Raw genomic sequence first — 22,379 nt, 5'->3', positions numbered from 1 at the left:
CTTCCTAAACTCAAAAACTGCCGATTATGGAATGGTTGCTCCTCAATTGTCCAACAATAAATCAATTCAAAATCGAATTCACAGTCAATAAAGTTGTTTGGAATAATCGGAATGGATTAGTGACTAAGTATATATTTTATAACACACTGATTTATTTTACTTGCTATATACAACTGTCTGTACGTTAAATACGATCCCTTGAAGATACCTAATTATTTTTTGGTAAGTCAACGATGGCGTCCGGCTAAAGCTTCTAGCCAGATTTTACATTTCTTATTTCCGGTTGATAAATGCTTATTTAAAATTGTCATTAAAACTACAAATTTGGAACACTTAGGCGTGAATCAACATAATAAAAGCAAACGTGCTTGCAAAGTCAAATAAAACACTTATTATTGTTCACTATCCCGACTTTAAGCAGCAATTATTTCAATTGGGATAAATAGCATACTATTTTAGTATTGAATACTTGTTTCGTTCGAGACGTCAGTTTAGACTCCGGTGCAATAGCAAATAGTATTTTATTTACGCCTGTTTCGAGGTTTACGTCGAATCATTAGATGGCGTTATCTGTTCAACATACACTCTTAACGCACTGGTGAATCGAAGACGAAATGTAAAAACAAATACTATTTTAGTATAAATGTCACCAATAATTAGTTCAATTCGAACGTATAGATTAAATGCCTTCATAGATTACATTAATGTAGTCCCTGAAAAATTATGTAAAATCTTACTTTTAGACATAATACAACCGCACGACCGATTTACTGATCAGCGTTTCACCATCAAAAAAGCTAGTTTCTATAGTCACGTTTCCGTTCAGCACCTTAGCAGGCATCATTTGTGACTCTGGCGCAGCTTCAATTGTTGATTGCCATGTGTTGGTAGTGTTTGGACTTACCCAACCCATTTCAAAGAACCATTCCTCCATAATGCGCCCCTTGAAGAGAACCTGCACAAATAAAGGCCAATGAAACAAAACGATTAACTTTTTTTCGATCTGCTTAGTTCAATAAAAAATCTCCAATGAAGAGCTAATTAGAAACGTCAATAAAAACTTTCGTGACCTCTAATTACATTTCTATCCATACCCACCTTCTGATCTAATCGGAAATTCTCCATCGATTCTACCGTACTGAAATTGATTTCTCTCGAAACTGCTCTTAAATCCAAAATTTTTATCGGTACTCGAGCTTCATGCTCAACATCGGAACTGGAGAAATCCTTATTTTCCTGCCATATTATTTTACCGGTATCAGCATCCCGGAGTATCAGCCAATTACTGTTTTGATTCAATTAAACAATATTATGAATGAATCTTCAAAGTCAATTAAACCTCATTCAAATTATTACATTTGGAATCCATCGCGTATTTTCTCACTTTTAGTAACATCGTCCGTCCCCATGATAGAATGCCTTCAACAGTATGAATTTGACCAATGATTACAATATTGTTATTGCAAGCTAGTATTTCGCTAAGACAAGACCTGACAACTGGCTTCTTATTCTTCCTTCCGAATAATCCTTCTCGTCATTTTCGCCCTGTGGAATAAATACCAACGTATCGGCTACAGTGTAGCCATATTTACAGATTTTTTATTAACTATGATAGGAAAAATTAGAGTGCCTATAACCAGAGTGACGACATCTCATCCGTAATTTTGGCAACAATTCAAAACAAAAGGGCCTAACTGCAAATGAGAGCCTCTCTTTGTTTACTTTCTCTTTTGATTATTACGGAGCCATTATTGCAAATTCTCTAAAGTTTCCAATATAAATCGAAAGATTGTAGTTTTACCTTAAAAGTTTTGCGAAGAGTAAAGCGTCAAATATAATATCAGTTCGGTAAATCGTGAAAGAAAAAGTAAACAAAGAGAAACTGTCATTTGCAATTAGGCCCTTTTGTCGTGGGACGGTCGAATTGACAGGTCGTTTGCTCGTTTGGAACTGGGAGCTGTCATTCCAAACGAACAGCTGTCGCCACTCTGATTATAGTCACTCTAGTAAAAATATTACATTTAAATTTTTAGACTTTAAGCACAGATAACAGATATACAGGCTCGAACAAAAAATTTCAAATTCCTGTGTAAATTTTTAATTTGCTGTACGTTGGGATCACTACCGCCACCTACTCGACTATTCGCCTCGATCACAGCTTCAATATTTTAAAACGTTCCTCTTCGTTCCGGAATGATAAGAAAGGTTATTTTTCCATAGCACAAATTTTCTTTCCACAGTAATTGGGAATCGAATCGAATATCCAACATTTAGCAACATGTTTGTGGAGTAGATGCTTAGGAGGTGATTTCCAATAATCAATTTGTGATTTAATGATTTAGATTGATTTTTTTCCAGGCTGATAAATCTGGTTGGATTGATGAGATCGATGAGAAAATGTGAATAATTAGCATTCGGAAACCAAGTAATTTTGATCGAATATGATTTGGACATTTTTCCGGCACAACATTAACAACGGAGATGCGATATAAAATTCCTGATTAAAGTTTATTATCGACCTCTTCATTCTACTAGACATTTAAACATATGATCATATGTGTCCGGTTTCCTAGGATGGTACAGAGCTGGACGAACTACAAAACTATTGTTACAAAGCAAACAATATGCACTGAATTGCAAATTCACTGCAGTTGACAGAACTCGATAGCATTCCGGCTCTTTGTTCCTCGAATGGAAACTACATTGCATAAAAATAAATAAACCGAAACTGTTTTTTACCAATGGCGATCCGATGCCTACCGTTTTCAAACCGACTATGGCAGTGTACGCCAATCTTATTTTGAATGATAATATTCCATGGCGAAAGATTTCATCACAATTCACATCCAGTTCCCGTTATCTAATTCATCAGAAGAATCACTTCCATCAAACACGAAAGCCATTACGAATGCAAATAACTGTACATTGGAGAATAGTGTAACATTCATATGACAAGAAAAATTATCAAGATGAACTATATTAGCAACACTATTACCAATTACTTGTTTCTCCCGATACCCGCTTGTACGCGATGGGCAGATTTCCCCTCAGAAGGCTGGCTATGTCTGCCAGCCATTTTTGCCGGAGTTCTGCCAGAATTCCGGCAAAAGTCTGGCAAAAATGCAACAACCGTTTCCGGCAGAGAATTTCGCCTAGTGGTTATTATCGAATCTGTTCCTGTCGGATTCTTGCCATACACGATTGGCAGAACCGTTTTTAATCGGTTCTACATTTTTAGCGTCTTGGTTTTATTTTTTCAATAAAAAGTACATATGAAAGACAATTAGTTATTGCCCTTCATATATATTAATTATATAAAATGTTATTGCCAATAACATTGCTTTCTCACTACCAAACATACCCATATTTCAATCACGCTTACCTCGTCTAAAGATTCGTTTTTTGTATGGACATGCGGGATTTACAAATATCAAAAAAAAGAAAAAAGAAGAGAGAGAGAAATAAACAAGACACGTGCGGCTAGGTAATGACTTAATTTCGCCTGGACAATGTTGACAGCTACCGGAATGCAACCAGCCTTCTGACGGCTGCCAGAATTCCTCACAAGCGGGTATCATTAAATGCAAGTGATGTTGTATGAAAAACTCGAACTCAATCGAAATACAGATCGCAAATTTTATTCGATATTCCGATTCGATCGGAATACAGAATCGAATTGTATATAAAGATCTGAATGTCACAATAAGAACCTTAAGTATGTGCTGAATGGCGGATTTGGTACGTAGAGAACGAGTACTAGGATTGAACCTTTCGTAAAGTCACTAGATAGGGTAACAGAGGTATTTTGGCCCACTTCAGGATTGATTTTATTTTGGCCCACTTTGTAAAAATATCCACCAAATGTTGTAATATCTTTGAAAACCTCTTCCGCAATAGGTAATTTAATGTGATTAGCTTCAAAATGATGCAGCATGAGTTACTTAACATCGATAAAATCCGATGAAATCTATAAAGTTTGTTAGGTGGGCCAAAATATATGAAGTGGCCAAAATACCTCTGTTACCCTAATAGGCAAGGAGACAAGCAAGATATGGATTATGCATAGATCGTAAACAGTTTCAGTAGATCGACGTTAATTTTCAATTTTAGGAATTCGGTATCGATGTTTTCAGTCGTACTTTTCAGATGGTAGAGCTTAGATATAAAATAAGTAAAAATGTACACAATTTCATTGTAATTTTAATAATTAACAAGAGTACGGGAGCTTTCTAAATAAATTCGTTCAAATTCATGCGAACAGCTTTGCGGTTGCGTTTCTGCCGACGCTTATTATCCGCTGCTATTTTGTTCCTGAAGTGAGTCTCTTCTAAAAATCCCTGAATAAACGTATTATAAATACAATCCATTAATTTGGTAAAATATGATTTGCAAACTGAGGTTCCGAAGCTTTCGTATTTAACATATTATTTCATTCGCAATTTAACATGTTTTCTATTTTCATATAATTTTTTTTTAAATTTTTGTTTAAATACGGCAAATGAAACTAACCCAATATCATACAGTTTGTTGTTAGGAATATTAATCTGACGAAAAGAAAATTGAGATTTTAATTTGCAAAACGCGTAATCTTCATTATGCGAGGAAGCGTTATCCTGTTCAATTTTCAACACTGAACGACATCTTGCATGAGGCAGTTTATGAACTGCTGCTCCAATGATATATATCAATGCGTTTATGTCCTTCTTCCTCATTCAGGAAAAATGGAAGCCTATCGTTCTCACAATTCATACCATCATTGGCGACAGGCGCGTATACAGGGGGGTGTTTTAGGGGTTCAAACCCCCTCCGAAACTCAAAAAAGTATGATATTATGTAAACTCTTTTTTTCAAATAAGTAAAAAATAAAATGAATAATTTTCAACAAACGACTCCACAATAAAAAAATTTCAAATAATTATATAAAAAGTTCCATTTGTATGGAAATTGATCAACATGTTCTGAAACACCCCCCGAAATTTTTTTCTGGGTGCGCGCCTGATTGGCGATGTTACTTGATTTACTGGATGATATCATGGCATATTTAAATGCAGTGCAAAATTGGAAAGCATTAAACCCACAACGGCGTCGAATTTCAGAAAAAAAGTTCTCCAAGCAGTCCTGGCACAGTGGGTTTGTGCATAGATAATTGCAGCTGTATTGTTCTTTTAGCGTGTTCCAAATCCACTTCAAAGCGTTGATGTTCCCTATAAAACCTTTAAGGTATACCAGACGTTTTTGGGCACTAGTTAGTGCTCTGGACAATTTTTTGCCTGAAAATAATTAATATATTTGGTATAAGTAATGAGTTCGAATAGGCCCAAATTTTTTTTACTGTTTTAATGTTGAAGCACGTATTTACAGTATAGTACATTGTCTTGAAGACTCGTTGTGTTTCCTCTAGAAATTTAAGATGCACAGAATTGTCTGTTATTGGAGTTCTGTAAGGCTGAAGTAATAAATGTGGTTAGGACAACTGGTATTCAGTCATATATTCCATGCAAACTAGAACCACTGCTCGATAGAAACTTTGAATGATTTTTTAATTAAGTTAGCTTGCATAGATCTGGTCTAGATAGGTTGGTTTCAAAATAACAATATTTCCGTTTACCTTGCCAATTGAATTCACGTAACGTTCTTTCGAATTGAATGTATCGAATAGTTTATCGTGGAGTGCGATGCTTTCACGCTGATTGTAGTGCTGCTGTTGGTAGTGATCCTATTTCCACATAATGTCGAATGGCAATAGCACATGATTCGCTTAACGTACGTGTTGCTATAGAAACATTCATTTTCGAAAATGGTGGAAGTTGAATAGCTTTATAAAGAAGTTTGAGAGCTGAACGCAACGTGGATGCCACATCAGTTTCAAAAAGAAGCTTGATGTGATTAAATGAGGCTATCTGATCTTCGAATACAGCGTTGTACTTATAAAGTGCATTTCGTGCATTTTTCAACAAATGGGGTGGATCAAACATAACGGCTATATCTTCGTTGTTAACTTGTATTATTGGGTGTTCAGCAGTTCCACCAGCTTCACGAATCATTTTTTGATTTGTTGTAGACTGATCCATCACCAGAGCTATCGGTATGAGTCCGGTATCACGAATAGCAATAATACTTTTTCTTGTGAGCTTCATTTGAATTTCACTTCCAAGAGTATTGTGAGCAAGAAGATATCCAACAGGCTAGACAGATAGAATTCATGTAACTAAAATTAAAACAAAACAAGTTGTATAAATAATTATTTTACACACCTGCTTGAATCTACTGTATATCCCATGAGACCATTATTACAACTGCTATAGTTGCCAGTTTTTTAGGATCATTCCTTTCGACCTTTTTTACAATGCCGTAATCCGAAAATCCATAGAACGTGTCGGACTTAGCACAATAAGTCAGTTCTGATTTAACAGACATTCCATCTAGGCAGACCATTACTAATTTGTTCTGTTTAGTTCGCAGCCACTTAGTTTTAGTTTTCATTCGATTCAAGATTGCTCTGTCCAACCCTGGCTTTAAACGAATGTTTCGATTAAAATTGTACACACTGTTTTTGTGTGGTAACATTATTTGCTTTGACTTTCTTATATACCGGTAAGTACGAGGTCCGTTTAGATACACTCCAGCTGCGAATTTCATCGTAGCTGGATTATAACGACGAGCCGCTGGGCGTCGCGCTGCATTAAGCAATGAATCTTTTACTATGGGATTAACCTCAGCCAATTCCCCGAGCATTTCCCTATCAGATTTTTGTCTTATGATTTTTTGTCGTGAATACTTTATTATGGGGTGCCTTTTCAAAATTTACCCTCTGAGAGAGTGATAAGTTTTTGATCGTGAATGTCAACATAATTCTTGCGACATGCCATCGGAAATATGATCACAATTTTATGATAAAATTTTCAGTTTTGTGACATAGTCTCAAATAATTCAAAATTAAACTTTTCTGATATGTTTGGTATAAACGAGTATCAAAGAGGATAATTCATAAGGCGCGTTTGCCTTTCTCGTATTTTTAAAGCTCATAGCTCAGTGATCTGTGAAAGGATTTATATAATCTAACTACCAATAGAATCGAAATTTTTCAATTTAAAGGTGTATAGCGAAAGCATTGAAGTATTTCAATGGTACACTATTGAAAAACCTGTCTCATTTGACCCATGTCAACATCAGTCAATCAGAACGCGTTCTAAGGAAGAGAACAAAATATCTGCTGCTGTACAACAAATCGTTCGAGAAAAATGTTCCGAAAAGTGGTGAATATCGCAGTGAGTTCCTCAATTTGGTCCTTCTGAATGCAAGAAACGAATCCCTACAGCATATTGATAGTTGATTTCAATAAATTATGCAAATCCGAAATGAAATAATCAACATTAAAATTCTGTATGCGGCTATTTTTATAGCCGTTAGGACCGCCCATTAGTGAAAAAGCTACAAACGAAATCTGGTAAAAACAAGCCTCTCAACAAAAATTGAATCAGTTTGAATTCTATCGCCACTGCGAGCATATGTGTTTTGTATCATCTGCACAGCTAGTTTCGCTTTCGACAAGAGCGATTACGTCACAGCTACCAGTCATTAGCATTGGTGAAAAAACAACGGTGGAGAGCATTACACAAAATCAGCCGTTTAATGGCTCTAAAAGTTTTCTAAAGAACTATTAGGATTTGTTGTTCGCAAATCGAAGGTAATTATCCTCAGTTTAGGGCAAATCAAGAACAGTTTGGTTAGATTTGTGCACTTTTCGCTGTGTGAAATTCACAGTAATCGAGATCAAGTGAAGCTTTCTTTGTTTTTGCGAAAAATGTGAAAAAGGGGAATGCTTGCATAATTCATACAATTGATATTCGGAAGTGTTAAGGAACATGTCAGTTGTTTTCGTATTCACGACATCCAGTTATGTCTCTGACATTACCCACCCGCCTTTTTTATCTTACTTAATAGCTTAATTGAAATACGTTTGCTTCGATTGATCATTTTTAATCGACAATTACTGGTTTGCATAGATACAAAAAGCTGACGACGAACGGACTTAAGCTTAACCTTAAGGATTTTTATAGTTTTCTTTTCATTTTGTGTACGTTTCCATCTTTTAGTTTTATTCCACGATTCACTGTCATCGTTGAACGTGTTTTTATGGTTTTCATACATCGATATATTTTTCAGAGTGTTGTCATTGGCAACTTGTTGAACTTGGTCATATACAGAATGACAAGAAGCCTCAAGACCGTCTGTTTTACTGGTTAATACTTCCGAAAGCTCGTTGTTAAAGGTGGTTTTCTGTAACGAAGGTAACTCTGTGGCAATTTGTTCATCATCCAGAATATCTTCTTTGACAATAATGTCATGAAAACAATCAGATGACAAAAACTGTATTGACTTTTCAGCTTTGAGATTGATATCTTCATTTTTTAATAATGTATGATAATTATCGCTATGGCACACTATTGACAAGAAAGAGCCTGCTAGAATCTGGTCATTATTTAGTTTCTCATTTTCAATGTACTTCTGACCCCACATTTTTATTTCAGGGTTTCGATCCTTGTTTTCGAAAATCATCTTTGGTGTAATATTCTTACTTCTGTTTACAAATCCCTCACAGGTTAACGGTACCGCACCAAGCGTCAATCTACAATTTATATTATTCTATTAAAATATACACAGGAATTAACATTGAAGTACTTACCCTTTATTTTTCCTATCAATATTTTTGAATGCAGTTGGTGCAAAATGGTTAGAGCAGATTTTTCCCATTCGAAAAGCTTCGGCTCCATTCGTTTCAAAAATATGAGTTGCTTCGGGAGAGCAACATGCCTTTACCCACAAAGAACACCTAAGAAATAGATTTTGTCGTGAATACGACTTACTTTACTATGGGGCGCCTTTTCAAAATTTACCCTCTGAGAGAGTGATAAGTTTTTGATCGTGAATATCTCATGTTATATCTAATGAATCAACATAATTCTTGCTACATGCCATCGGAAATATGATCACAATTTTATGATAAAACTTTCAGTTGTGTGACATATTCTTAAATAGTTCACAATTAAACTTTTCTGAAATGTTTGGTATAAACGAGTATCAAAGAGGATAATTCATATGGCGCGTTTGCCTTTCTCGTATTTTGAAAGCTCATAGCTCAGTGATCTGTAGAAGGATTTATATAATCTAACTACCAATAGAATCGAAAATATTCAACTTGAACGTGTATTACAACAATATTGAAGTTTTTCAATAGTACACTATTGAAAAACCTGTTTGATTTAACCCATGACAGCACCAGCCAATCAGAACGCGAGATGTCTGTATCTATACAAGAGCATCCATATAAAAGTTGAATGGTTCACTTTTCCTATCATTTGCTGAGCAACTCTTCCCGAAACAAGACACACGACAGCAACATCGAGGACCTGTCGTCTCATTGTTTCCCGATATGAATGCACGAGACACCGTCAGCACAATGCCACCGAAAAAGGCAGCCAAAAAGTCCAGCAAGGCCCATTACCGAAACAAGACACACACGAGAACCATCTCAGATCTCAATATTTCCTACCAAAAGATTCATCAAGATGGGAGTTAAAATAATTTGCACCGTCACTAACACATTCAATTACGAACGGCAATGCGAAAGCGAAAGTGATGATTTTGAACACATCTTTATACTAGTTTACAAATATGCCGTGCGAAACAGATTTGCCACAGATCAATATGTATTTTTGTCGCGATTACTTTAGTATGCGGCCGAAAACAAAAATTGTTAGAACAAATGTTTCCACTTGATTTGCACATTCTACTTTCCAGGCGTATCAGAACTGGCTAAACTTAAAGCAATTCTAAATATTTCTTTATCACAGTGATGTGGTCATCCTAAAAAGGACGGGGTTTTCAACGGATGGCCAGCTGCAGATGGCGAGGGATGATTTTCGTTTTCGTTGTCATGGGCAGCGTTACCGGTCAACTCCAACACTTCGGCAACCAAGTACTCCATCACTGCCGCCAGATAGACCGGTGCACCGGCACCGACACGCTCGGCGTAGTTCCCCTTCCGAGGCAAACGATGGATTCTGCCGCCAACTGGGCACTTCAGACCAGCACGGTTTGAGCGGGACTTTGCCTTGCCCTTAATTGTTCCTCCACAGCTCGACGACCCATTCAGTATTACTGGCTGCCGCTCTGCTAACTCTCTCTTTTATATCGTTTCACTGTTTCCCGTTCTGCGTATAGGAAAGGAATTCTAACAAATGGGACGTCTTACCGTGCTACCACTAGCACGTATAAAAGGAAATGTGATGTGAGAAATAGCGTCATTTAAGTTAAAGCAGCTACTCTGTACGTACGAGACACCGTCAGAACGATGGCTCCGAAGACAGGTAGAAAAGCAGATTTGTACCGTCACTAACACATGCAATTACGAACGGCAATGCGAAAGCGAAAATGATGATGTTGAACACATCTTTATACTAGTATGGGGTCGTGTGAAAATATGCCTTGCGAAACAGGGTTGCCATATATACAGATCAATCTGTATTATCATTATTATTATTATTATTATTATCATTATTATTATTATCATTATTATTATTATTATTAGAATCACTCTTGCATACCGAAGATCGTAGATACATTTCAGACCAGGCCATTGCAATTGTCTCGTACTGAAATTTCGAGAAGAATCAGATATCTTCGAACTTCATAGCTTCAATAAAAATAAACTACAAATTTGTCGTACCTAGCTTCCTATATTAGCAAATTAAAAAGGAATTGTTTCAAGTTTGGAATATATAGTTGTAGAATAGTAGCTGTTTAATGTAACTAAACTGTACTTTAATGTAGGTGCATCGCTTCAAACTCTATTAGTGAAAAAAAGGAAAGCTTGCACAATTCATACAATCAATCAACTAACTGATATTCGGAAAAGTGATGGGAGCGTGTCAGTTTTTTCGTATTCACGACATCCAGTTATGTCTCTGACATTACTCACCCGCCTTTTTATTTTGCAATTCAACTCACGCTTTTTTTTGACGATTTTTGAATCCCCATCCTCCCTTTGTCACAAATTGTCACAGAAGCAAAGACCCCCCACCCCCCCTATGTCACCTATGAATTCAAAATAAATAAAATCTCCAATCTCAATACATACTCAATATGTATGACAAACCATACAAATATGAGGGAAAAATCGATTTATTACATGCTGTCATTAGATTAAAAAATATTCCTTAAACTACAAAATCATCGGAATTATTTTATTAATATCAATTATATAAATTAACAAAAGTATTTGGTTGGAATTGATGAAACATTTAAATCATCTGTTTTATTCCTCCTAGGGGTACACAGACATATTATTGTTTTAGGTAAAGAATAATATTTCCTTAGTGTAGCATACAGGGCTGAGAAAATAAAGACCAAATCCTCATCAAAACGAGATCACTGCCGCAGAATCTTTTCATGATCAGTTGATCAGTGAATTTTAAAACACATCGATCAATATCGGTACTGATTTTCCGTCACACAATGGGTAGTGATTTTGAGCTAAAATGATTCTTGATTTATGTAAGTTCAATCATTGGATGATTCGATAAGCTTTGATGTTGGTGGAGGAAAAAAATGATCAAAATAAGACATGACATGATCTACGTCTGAAATCGTTGATCTCCCGCCCTTTTTCAAATGGAGTACAATTGAATAAACTGCATTAGAATCAAATAAGAGAAATTCTTATGATATACTATTATCAATGCTAGAAAATCAAACTACTGAAAAAATTGTCAGTGCATAACTTAAATTAAACCGTTTAAAGGCATCTTTTTTTTACTCATATTAGGAAAAATTTATAAATTTCGCTAATTTACTCGCTCTACGTGCACTTTTGCTGATCACAACAGAAATGATTTCCTGCATCATTCATTTCCGAATTTACAAGAAGAAGCTTTTACATCAACAAATACACGTTTTCCTATAGAATGTAAACGTTTATTGTGAAGATTTTTTCAAGAAAAAGGGCAAAGCAGTAATATAATTAGGTATTTTAAAAATGCGCTCATTGAAAATATTGGACGTCACATTTCAAAAACCTCCCCCCATTCCCCATGTCACAAAAGGTCACATTTTATGAAACACCCCCCTCCCCCTTGCGGCGTGACGTCTTTTATGGACAGCCCCTTACCATGTCACAGAAAACGACAAAATCTAATAACATTAAATTCAATAGCAGAACAATCACGACGATTTGACATGTGATATTAAGCTACATAAAAACAAATTGGCTTGATTGAAATCTGACCCCTGGAACACATAATGATAAACAAATTGGCCTGATTGAAATCTGACCCCTGGAACACATATTGGCGATCGCGGCGACATCTGCAAGTGTTCGCCACACTGAAGAGCAAAGCCCATATGTGAGCCTCTATATCTGTTTTCTGTGGTTGAACTGTCATTTGCTATTCATCAACTGATAGAACCATGTTACAACATGTATATTTTGTTGTCTTGATTATGAACCACGTGCTTTAACATAAACGATTAAATTTTCTTGCCTCTACTAACGGAGCACGTAACAAAGGAGTATCACTTTCTGTATGCACTTTAAGTGGATAATGTATGTTTAAGAATCCATGGCTTTGATACTGAATGTTACGAAGTAGTGAAATTTCGCATAATTATAAATGATTAATGTGCATGGCAGTCTACATAGCATTGGTGTACAGTGAACTTCGCTGGAGGGATATAATCAGGCAAGAGAGACGTCGCTTCTGATTTTTTTCTGCAAGCACAATTTCATCTCGGTATATCAAGTGATATCAGCGCTAACCCGCTTGTAAGAAATTCTGGCAGCCGTCAGAATACTGGCTGCATTCCGGCAGCTGTAATCATTGTCCAGGCGAAACTACGTCATTACCTCGCCGCACGTGTCTTGTTTATTTCTCTCTTTCTTCTTTTTTCTTTATTTTTATTCGACTTTTGATATTCGTAAATCCCGCATGTCCATACAAAAAATGAATCTTGGGACGAGGTAAGCGTGATTGAAATATGGGTATGTTTGGTTGTGAGAAAGCAATGTTATTGGCAATAAAATGTTATATAATTAGTTTATATGAAGAGCAGTAACTGATTGTCTTTCATATGTACTTTTTATTGAAAAAATAAAACCAAGACGCTAAAAATGTAGAACCGATTAAAAATGGTTCTGCCAAACGTGTATGGCAAGAATCCGACAGGAACAGAACCGATAATAACCGCTAGGCGAAATTCTCTGCCGGAAACGGTTGTTGCATTTTTGCCAGACTTTTGCCGGAATTCTGGCTGAACTCCGGCAAAAATGGCTGGCAGACATAGCCAACCGTCTGGGGGGAAATCTGCCCACCGCGTACAAGCGGGAATGTGAACATACTATTAGATTTTTTCAGCGTGTAATGGAACCAGAGCTGCCATGTTATTTTTTAAATAATCTGTCTTTGACTCAAAAAAATTTACCTGGATTTGTCTGTGCCTACGTACAAGCAAATTTTGACTGAGCCCCATTTCACGTCTTACCACCTATCGTCTAACGGCCAAAAGCATAAATATCTGGTGACATCAGACAAAATCTGGAAAAATTAGTAAAATCTGGCAAAAGATCCGGTTAGTTAGAGATAAATCTGGAAACCTGGCAACGCTGAATGGAACTTTGTCGAGTTGTCATACAAATTTAATCGTGAAGTGAAGATAGTTTTCTCTTTTGCAACAAAGAAATCAAATATTTTATATTTACTATGAGCTCTAAATTGAAACGTGGTGATAATTCTGGGAAGGAAGAAGAGGTACATCGAACATGCTCTATACTCCCTAGACAATACTAGCAATTTTAAATACAAATCGACACGTCAGTTCTCATTCATCGCTTATTTTCAGCCGGTCAAAATCAACAAATGGGACGGAACCGCTGTGAAACACGCATTAGATGATTCCGTCAAAACTGCATTGATGAATCTACCTAACATGAAGGAACACCACGCTATCATCGATGGTCGCCTATTGATTTGTGCCCTTGCCGTTTCCACTGCTCTGGTTGCGCTTGGTTATGATTACCAGTATTCTTTTCCGGCGTCGAAGCGTGTTCTGATTGTGTGCGTTTGCTTCTATTTCTTTCTAATGGGAGTTCTCACGATTTACACCTCCTACGTCGAAAAAGGTATCTTTGCAGTGGGCAATCAAAAAGACGAAAAGGGAAACCAGAAACGCTGGCAAGCAAGTTCAGATATGAAAAAATATGACGACAAATACGAGCTTACTATTCAGCTGCAGGATTGTCATGGAGTCCGGGAGGCGACAATCGACAAATCCGTGGCATATTTTATAGATTCTAATGGCACCGTTCTAGATGATCTTATGGCAAATGAACTGAATCGTGTTGTAAAATCTTTAAATACCGACAAAAAGGACAAGTAATATATAGAATGTTCAAAAATATACGATCATTTATAAATCTGCATTTAGTGTAACAATTCCAATAAACTAATTTTCCAAAATCGAAGAACTGAATATTTCGTTAGATTCCACAAAAATTAATATTACAAATTCACATCAGATATATATTTTACTTCATATATCAAGACAGCTCGTAAAAATTCATAAATAGAAGAAATAGAATAGAATGGTATAAACGAAAAGTGCAATCAGAAAACTCATATTTCTGGTATACCTTATTTTGTTGAAAACTAAAGGTTTCTAACATTGTTTTTGAAATGAAGTTAATATAAAGAGTAGCGGTAGCATAAAAATCTAGTTTGTTTCTCAATTGACAAAAGACGAAGTTTTAAACCTATTTTTCTGGACTCATACAATTATTTCGCAATGAATTTTTAACATATTGCAGTATTTCATTTATGACGTTTTTTCCTGCACTTCCACTCAGATAGCTCAACGTTAAATAATAACCATCTGCCGGTTTTTGTATCACACAAAAAACGGCCTTAACCAATGGCTCTGTTTTCGCCCTCTTCGTTGATATTGAATAATTGGATTTATCATTCTCACATAATTCATTATGAAGATTTCTATCATCTAGACTGGGTTTCATTTTAGATTCCCGCCTCTTTCGACGCTGATGAGACCAGGTATTTTCTAGAGCTGTCAACTCCCATAACGTATTTTCGTCAGATCCTTCCAAACGTTGAATTTGTAGACCTAATGATGATAGTACTTGAACAACTTTGATTCGAACATCCTCGATAGAATTCTGTTCATTCAAAGATAATATTCGGCCTTCCAACCGCTTCTTAGACAACTTGTTCTTTGTAGACTGTAAATTAAATTGGTCGGGGACCTGAGAAAGCATAAAGTTTTGAGAAAAACTCCAAGCTACTGCCCATCGAGTGGTATTTCCCTGGCAAAATCTTGTAGTAGTCATATTCGATATGGAACGAGTTTTTAATATTCGAATAACTTCTTCAAAGTTCTGCTTATGGCCAATCATTGTAGTATAAATGCTAATACGGTCTTTAAACTCGAAGCTTTCATCAATCAATTTTTTAATAAAACTTATCTCTCCGCCTTCAACATACAACTCCTCTTGTGATCCGGTACAAGCATTTGATGCTGCTTTTCGTTTACCAGTCCGATTTTTTGCTTCCTTGTTACCCTCATCGTAGAACGGTGGATTGCACATACAAAAATCGAACTTGTCCATACTATTGCTATTCAAAAAATATCGAACTATGCTTTCTTCATTCTGATTTTGCTGTACAACTTCAATTGATTCTGTAAGATTGTTTTTTTCAACATTCGCTTTTGCATATCGGACACTATCGGGAGACTGCTCCAAGCCTGTCATTTTCCAACGATGCTTAGACATGATTATACACAAAATAGGATAGATGCAGGAGGCACCACATCCGATATCGAGGCCACGTGGCTGTTTATCATCCAAATTCCATTTGAATGCTGTTTCGAAATCCTCCAACCAAAGCACATAGTTCAAACGCAAAGGTAGTGTTGGAATTAATTTATCTGATGGTAATTCGATGTCCAGATCAAAGTCCCGCTTTAATAAACAACGGGTAAGTAATTGGAGAGCAATCCTGTTTTTATAATCTAGTTTAATGCGTCCATCTAATCCCTAAAAAAATAATTTTATGAAATATTCAATAGTTGGAAGATTTGAATGCTGGGAACAGTGAACGTACAACGGAAACAACATTATTCATCTCTGGGAACTGGCGAACTAATACATCAAAGTTCGGTGGCTGACGGTAAATATTTCTCGGGTGCATGAACTTATTCATCGACATGTTTGCTTAGATTTATCAAGCTGTCAGGAATTTTGAAATTGACCAATAACACAGCGATACCAATATATCTTACTAACCTAAGAGCAAATTCAGCAGCTAGAAGTAGTTTGTATACACGACGTAAAATACACTGGTGGCGTAATAAGACAGTTTTGGTTGTGTTGGTAATTTTCTCACGAAATTAAGTATGGCGCGTCGGGATTCAAGCATGTAAACATAAACAAACGACCATTTCAGATCGGGATTTCACTTCTAAGTTACTCCAGTTATCGCGCAGCCTGGCGAATCTTTGGCACTAATTGAAAATCTGGACATTTTTTCTTCAAGGGCTTGCAAGGTAACGTCGAAATATGGAAAATTTTACACACATCCGATTCTATTCATTTCGTTGGACGAAGGATTTGACGGATCGCACTGTGATATCTATTACAGTTATTATGAATAATGGAGTGATTGTGCTGTGGGTGGCATTTTAAATGTAGATGATGAAAACGATTGAAACACCCCGGAACAAAACACCGCATTTCACTGTCGATATTTTCGCAAACAGAACCAACTCTAAATATTTTCATACAAGCAACTCCCGGAACGTCATTTGTTTATGTTTTCTCTTCTTTACGTCTCTCTGTTATTCCAAAACAAAATGACAACCGCACTAACACATAGAAAAATGTGATCACCAGGGTATTTTACATCGTGGTTTGTATACGCATTGAGCAATTTGACGTCTCAGTTACTCACACCGATGCAGAGTGCGTAGATCCACGATGTAAAATACCCTGGTGATCACATTTTTCTATGTGTTAGTGCGGTTGTCATTTTATTTTGGAATAACAGAGAGACGTAAAGAAGAGAAAACATAAACAAATGACGTTCCAGGAGTTGCTTTTATGAAAATATTTAGAGTTGGTTCTGTTTGCGAAAATATCGACAGTGAAATGCGGTGTTTTGTTCCGGGGTGTTTCAATCGTTTTCATCATCTACATTTAAAATGCCACCCACAGCACAATCACTCCATTATTCATAATAACTGTAATAGATATCACAGTGCGATCCGTCAAATCCTTCATCCAACGAAATGAACAGAATCGGATGTGTGTAAAATTTTCCATATTTCGACGTTACCTTGCAAGCCCTTGAAGAAAAAATGTCCAGATTTTCAATTAGTGCCAAAGATTCGCCAGGCTGCGCGATAACTGGAGTAACTTAGAAGTGAAATCCCGATCTGAAATGGTCGTTTGTTTATGTTTACATGCTTGAATCCCGACGCGCCATACTTAATTTCGTGAGAAAATTACCAACACAACCAAAACTGTCTTATTACGCCACCAGTGTATTTTACGTCGTGGCGTAGATCTATTCATATAGTCCAATCCACGTGCGAATGTGTTGGTGTAGCTATTCTCGGCAGTTCAAAGGTTAATGCTAGTGTGAGTATGTCGAAATAACCCAGTGAATTTTTTCGAGCCGCATCGTGCCAATTATTGAAGGCATATATGCAATAAAAAACACTGCAATGCCAAGAGAACAGTTGAGAAAGACATAAAATCGTTCATGAAACTCTATATCACGCAATGGAACTGTCTTCTACTTGGTTCATTATTTCATAGCTTACGAAATTCTATAAGCATTTTTCGCAGTGTATTAATATGAGTCAAAAATGTTTTATCTCAGTGTAAAATTGAACCCACAGCAACCCACCCCACATTATCGAAATGACGGAATGAGCAATGAAATCTTACTCGACTGCATGATTTTTTAGTGCTCGATCGGTTCAGTGCTAGAATTTTCGCCTGAGTTGACTGCTCGATCAACCTGATTGACAGTGACATTTTAAATGTCATTGAATATTCGTTCATTTTATGAATGTGTTAGTGTGAAATTTATGCGACTTAAGCCATTTCACTACACTCCAGCTTGAGGAATGGATGATGCTGACTAAGGTAGGCCGTTTTGTTAATTTCCAGCGAATTTCAATAGTTTATGTTGGGATTCTAAGAAGAACTGGTTATTTACTAGTTCTGTATATCCAAAAAACATGAAGATTTAAACTTGTATATTCAGTTATATAATGTTTTCGTTTAAAAATAAATTGAAAATCAGCACGAAAACGTGCAAAATCAGGAAAGAAGAAGAAGAAGACGAATTGACAATTCAGTCCGCATCTTCTCACTCAATTCCGAATGATTTCCGAATCAACCGGTTGTAGGCGAACCGGTTCATTCGGAATCGGTTGTTGCACTGGAGTTGGAATTGATTCGGAATCCATTATGATTTCCACATGAAATTCCGAATAAAAATTTCTCGCCGATTCGGAATTGATTCGGAATCCATTCGGATCTGATAATGTGGGACATTATCGAAATGACGGAATGAGCAATGAATTCTTACTCGACTGCATGATTTTTTAGTGCTCGATCGGTTCAGAATTTTCGCCTGAGTTGGCTGCTCGATCAACCTGATTGACAGTGACATTATAAATGTCATTGAATATTCGCTCATTTTATGAATGTGTTAGTGTGAAATTTAAGCGACTTAAGCCATTTCACTACACTCCAGCTAGAGGAATGGATGATGCTGACTAAGGTAGGCCGTTTTGTTAATTTCCAGCGAATTTCAATAGTTTATGTTGGGATTCTAAGAAGAACTGGTTATTTACTAGTTCTGTATATCCGAAAAACATGAAGATTTAAATTTGTATATTCAGTTATATAATGTTTTCGTTCAAAAATAAACTGAAAACCAGCACGAAAACGTGCAAAATCAGGAAAGAAGAAGAAGAAGAAGACGAATTGACAATTCAGTCCGCATCTTCTCACTCAATTCCGAATGATTTCCGAATCAACCGGTTGTAGGCGAACCGGTTCATTCGGAATCGGTTGTTGCACTGGAGTTGGAATTGATTCGGAATCCATTATGATTTCCACATGAAATTCCGAATGAAAATTTCTCGCCGATTCGGAATCCATTCGGATCTGATAATGTGGGAAACTTTTCGTAATTCGAATTTCGTAAGCTATGAACTAATGAACCAAGTAGAAGACAGTTCCATTGCGTGATATAGAGTTTCATGAACGATTTTATGTCTTTCTCAACTGTTCTCTTGGAATTGCAGTGTTTTTTATTGCATATATGTCTTCAATAATTGGCACGATGCGGCTCGAAAAAATTCACTGGGTTATTTCGACATACTCACACTAGCATTAATCTTTCAACTGCCGAGAATAGCTACACCAACACATTCGCACGTGGATTGGACTATAGCCTGAATGCTATTTTGTAGGCTAAATGCTATTTCCCGCTTGTGAGGAATTCTGGCAACCGTCAGAAGGCTGGCTGCATTCCGGCTGCTGTCAAAATTGTCTAGGCGAAATTGCGTCATTATCTCGCCATATGTGTCTTGTTTATTTCTCTCTTCCTTTTTTTTCTTTTTTTAATTCGACTCCATTTGATATTCGTCAACCCCGTATGTGCATACAAAAAAACGAATCTTGAGACGAGTTAAATGAGATTGAAATATGGGTATGTTTGGTAGTGAGAAAGCACTGTTATTGGCAATAACATTTTCCATAATTATTTTTATGAAGGGTAAAAATTTATTGCCTTTCATATGTACTTTTTAATGAAAAAATAAACCAAGACGCTTAAAATGTAGAACCGATTCAAAACGGTTCTGCCAATCTTGTATGGCAAGAATCTGACAGAAACAGAACCGTTAATAACCGCTAGGCGAAATTCTCTGTTGGAAACGGCTGTTACATTGTTGCCAGACTTTTGCCGGAATTCTGGCAAAAAATCCTGGCAGACATAGCCAGCCGTCTGGGGGTAAATATACCCGCCGCGTACAAGTGCCCGCATACGCATGACTGCCAAACGGCTGACTAAACGCTGCCAGCAGGCGAAATATGGCTGGCAGCCATTCTGGTGGCCGCCCATTTCATTACACTCCAGCTAGAGGAATGGATGATGCTGACTAAGGTAGGCCGTTTTGTTAATTTCCAGCGAATTTCAACAGTTTATGTTGGAATTCTAAGAAGAACTGGTTATTTACTAGTTCTGTATATCCGAAAAACATGAAGATTTGAATGTGTATAATCAGTTATGTAATGTTTTCATTTAAAAATAAACTAAAAGTCAGCACAAAAACGTGAAAAATTGGGAAAGAAGAAGAAGAAGACAAATTGACAATTCAGTCCGCATCTTCTCACTCAATTCCGACTGATTTCCGAATCAACCGGTTGTAGGCGAAATTCATTCGGAATCGGTTGTTGCACTGGAGTTGGAATTGATTCGGAATTCATTATGATTTCCACATGAAATTCCGAATGAAAATTTCTCGCCGATTCGGAATTGATTCGGAATCCATTCGGATCTGATAATGTGGGCGACTGCCTAACCGCTGCCAGACATACACCTCAAACGATACAACCGTTTCCACCAGGATTTTTCCAATCGGTTCTAAGGGAAACATGGTTGACAGCTGTTTGTCATACCGCTGGCAGCCAGAGTGAACAGAACCGCAAGAAACCCGGTAATGATTCTTCTTTGCTTGTTTTGATTGCTTTATTCCTATTTCGGATGCTAATGATAGGAAATGAAAGAAAATTTTCATGTTCATATTCTGGTATAATTTTGAATAAGTATCAAATTAGTGGTAACATGAATTCAAATGTGAACGAATTCACGACAATTGAGAGTTTCGATGTTGAAAGTTTCGAATCATTTACGAGTCTAGTGGCACCGGTCCAACGATAAATTACTCCAGCACCGTCATATTATTCTAGAAGAGACGTTGAACAAACATTAAAACCTTAAACTAAAATTCGTGAAGCTTTAGCTTTACCTAACCGGCTCCTGGGCTCGATACATATATCGAACAAGTGATGACCGCTTTGAGCATCCTTGGCTTCAGAAACATATCGGTTCTGCGTTAAGATGATTAGTTTCAATATCTCGTACTAGAGCTTATGCATTCACCACCAACTCGTTTCCATCGAATTGCTAGAATTTATTGCAGCAAAGATGATTTACCAGCACCCACCGATCCGATGACACCAATAACTATTCCTTTCCGGAAGTCGGGAATGAGATTGGCATCATAACCAAAAACTTTGAAACCAATCCAGATTGCTCTTTCAGTGCATCAAATTGATCTGTAACATTTCGCATTGAGATAACAACATTCAGGGGTAGTTGCGTTTCAGATACAAGTTTTACCTTCTTCGAACTGTCTCCGTTTAGGCCGGACTCCTCGTGATAGTTATTGTATTATTATTTTGTAACTGGGCCTGCATAATATAACAAATTTTCGTTAGTCACATCGCTATCCTCCCTGTGGAGATAATATAGAATATAGTGAACATTTGTATCGTTTTTTTCTTTTCATTTAACGACATACCTATAATATTCCAGAAGTAATTCAAGGAAAACTGGTTGCGACAGCTGGGCTACAATATCATTAAAGAAACAATGAATCCTAGAAAACTTTACTCGCACGAGAACGTATTAAAATGACTTCTCCATCATATGCAACGAAAAAACAAAAGTGAAAATTCGCGGGTTACTAGACGACGGACGATTTTTTTGTCATTTTGGCATTGGCAGCCGTCACTGAATCGGTTTTGGTAGCCTTTTGGTGCCCGTGGCTACCCAGGTACCTATTATTTGACTTCTTTTTACTTAATTTAGAGTTCTTTTGAATTTGTCCTTTCATTAGCGGCCCTTACACGATCATTAAAAGTGTCATTACTAAGTAATGACACTTCTGCTCAAACGCTCGTCATTACTGCATTACTGTACATCATTACTTTTTAGCATTACACGTTCATTATTAATGATGAGTATTTGTAACTACTCCAGCGATAGCAATAGCAATATTTTTATTTTTGTTTAACTGAAAATAAATTTGATTTGCCATTGAAACGTTAAGGTTAATGAAATATTAACAATTTAAATCTACACGTTGTCATTTTTTCGCGTATAGTTCTAAAGATATTCAGCACTTCCACAAAAAAAATAAGAAGAAGAAATAATGTTGGTAATGATGGAAAAACCGGAGTTCCATCGTTACTCGTGTCATTACTGAACTCGTAGACCTTACACGAT

The 22,379-nt window shown here is 36.6% G+C and overlaps 3 protein-coding genes and 1 long non-coding RNA gene across 4 annotated transcripts; 1 reads left to right on the top strand and 3 right to left on the bottom strand.

Annotated features, from left to right (window-relative positions):
• Positions 1-132: 132 nt before the first annotated feature.
• LOC131437392 (probable cGMP 3',5'-cyclic phosphodiesterase subunit delta) lies at positions 133-1,527 on the bottom strand. The gene is made up of 3 exons (XM_058606698.1): positions 1,357-1,527; positions 1,099-1,285; positions 133-955 (listed from the first exon to the last, which is right to left on the bottom strand). The coding sequence occupies exons 1-3, from the start codon at positions 1,407-1,409 to the stop codon at positions 740-742; spliced, it is 456 nt and encodes a 151-aa protein (XP_058462681.1). The 5' UTR covers positions 1,410-1,527; the 3' UTR covers positions 133-739.
• A 12,118-nt stretch (positions 1,528-13,645) lies between these two features.
• On the top strand, positions 13,646-14,521 carry LOC131437107 (signal peptidase complex subunit 2). Its single transcript, XM_058606257.1, has 2 exons — positions 13,646-13,805; positions 13,897-14,521. The coding sequence occupies exons 1-2, from the start codon at positions 13,758-13,760 to the stop codon at positions 14,431-14,433; spliced, it is 585 nt and encodes a 194-aa protein (XP_058462240.1). The 5' UTR covers positions 13,646-13,757; the 3' UTR covers positions 14,434-14,521.
• A 90-nt stretch (positions 14,522-14,611) lies between these two features.
• LOC131437106 (U6 small nuclear RNA (adenine-(43)-N(6))-methyltransferase) lies at positions 14,612-16,478 on the bottom strand. The gene is made up of 3 exons (XM_058606256.1): positions 16,352-16,478; positions 16,170-16,294; positions 14,612-16,102 (listed from the first exon to the last, which is right to left on the bottom strand). The coding sequence occupies exons 2-3, from the start codon at positions 16,272-16,274 to the stop codon at positions 14,807-14,809; spliced, it is 1,401 nt and encodes a 466-aa protein (XP_058462239.1). The 5' UTR covers positions 16,275-16,294; positions 16,352-16,478; the 3' UTR covers positions 14,612-14,806.
• Positions 16,479-20,900: 4,422 nt separating this feature from the next.
• LOC131439586 (uncharacterized) lies at positions 20,901-21,980 on the bottom strand. Its single transcript, XR_009231148.1, has 4 exons — positions 21,673-21,980; positions 21,492-21,606; positions 21,118-21,427; positions 20,901-21,054 (listed from the first exon to the last, which is right to left on the bottom strand). It is a non-coding gene; the product is annotated as an uncharacterized LOC131439586 (long non-coding RNA).
• Between the last annotated feature and the right edge of the window lie 399 nt (positions 21,981-22,379).

The sequence above is a fragment of the Malaya genurostris genome, chromosome 3 (assembly GCF_030247185.1).
Source record: "Malaya genurostris strain Urasoe2022 chromosome 3, Malgen_1.1, whole genome shotgun sequence".
Classification (NCBI taxonomy): Eukaryota; Metazoa; Arthropoda; class Insecta; order Diptera; family Culicidae; genus Malaya; species Malaya genurostris.
The sequence above is the reverse complement of the archived record's forward strand: the minus strand, read 5'-3'. Positions and strand labels throughout refer to the sequence as shown.

Bases quoted from the DNA above. Each gene is read 5' to 3' on its own strand.
- LOC131437392 (XM_058606698.1), bottom strand. From the start codon at position 1,409: ATGGGGACGGACGATGTTACTAAAAGTGAGAAAATACGCGATGGATTC. The intron at 1,286-1,356 runs GTAATAATTTGA...GAATCAAAACAG, and splicing joins ATACGCGATGGATTCCAAAT to TAATTGGCTGATACTCCGGG. The intron at 956-1,098 runs GTGGGTATGGAT...TTATTTGTGCAG, and splicing joins ATTTCCGATTAGATCAGAAG to GTTCTCTTCAAGGGGCGCAT.
- LOC131437107 (XM_058606257.1), top strand. From the start codon at position 13,758: ATGAGCTCTAAATTGAAACGTGGTGATAATTCTGGGAAGGAAGAAGAG. The intron at 13,806-13,896 runs GTACATCGAACA...GCTTATTTTCAG, and splicing joins ATTCTGGGAAGGAAGAAGAG to CCGGTCAAAATCAACAAATG.
- LOC131437106 (XM_058606256.1), bottom strand. From the start codon at position 16,274: ATGTCGATGAATAAGTTCATGCACCCGAGAAATATTTACCGTCAGCCA. The intron at 16,103-16,169 runs GTACGTTCACTG...TTATTTTTTTAG, and splicing joins TGAATAATGTTGTTTCCGTT to GGATTAGATGGACGCATTAA.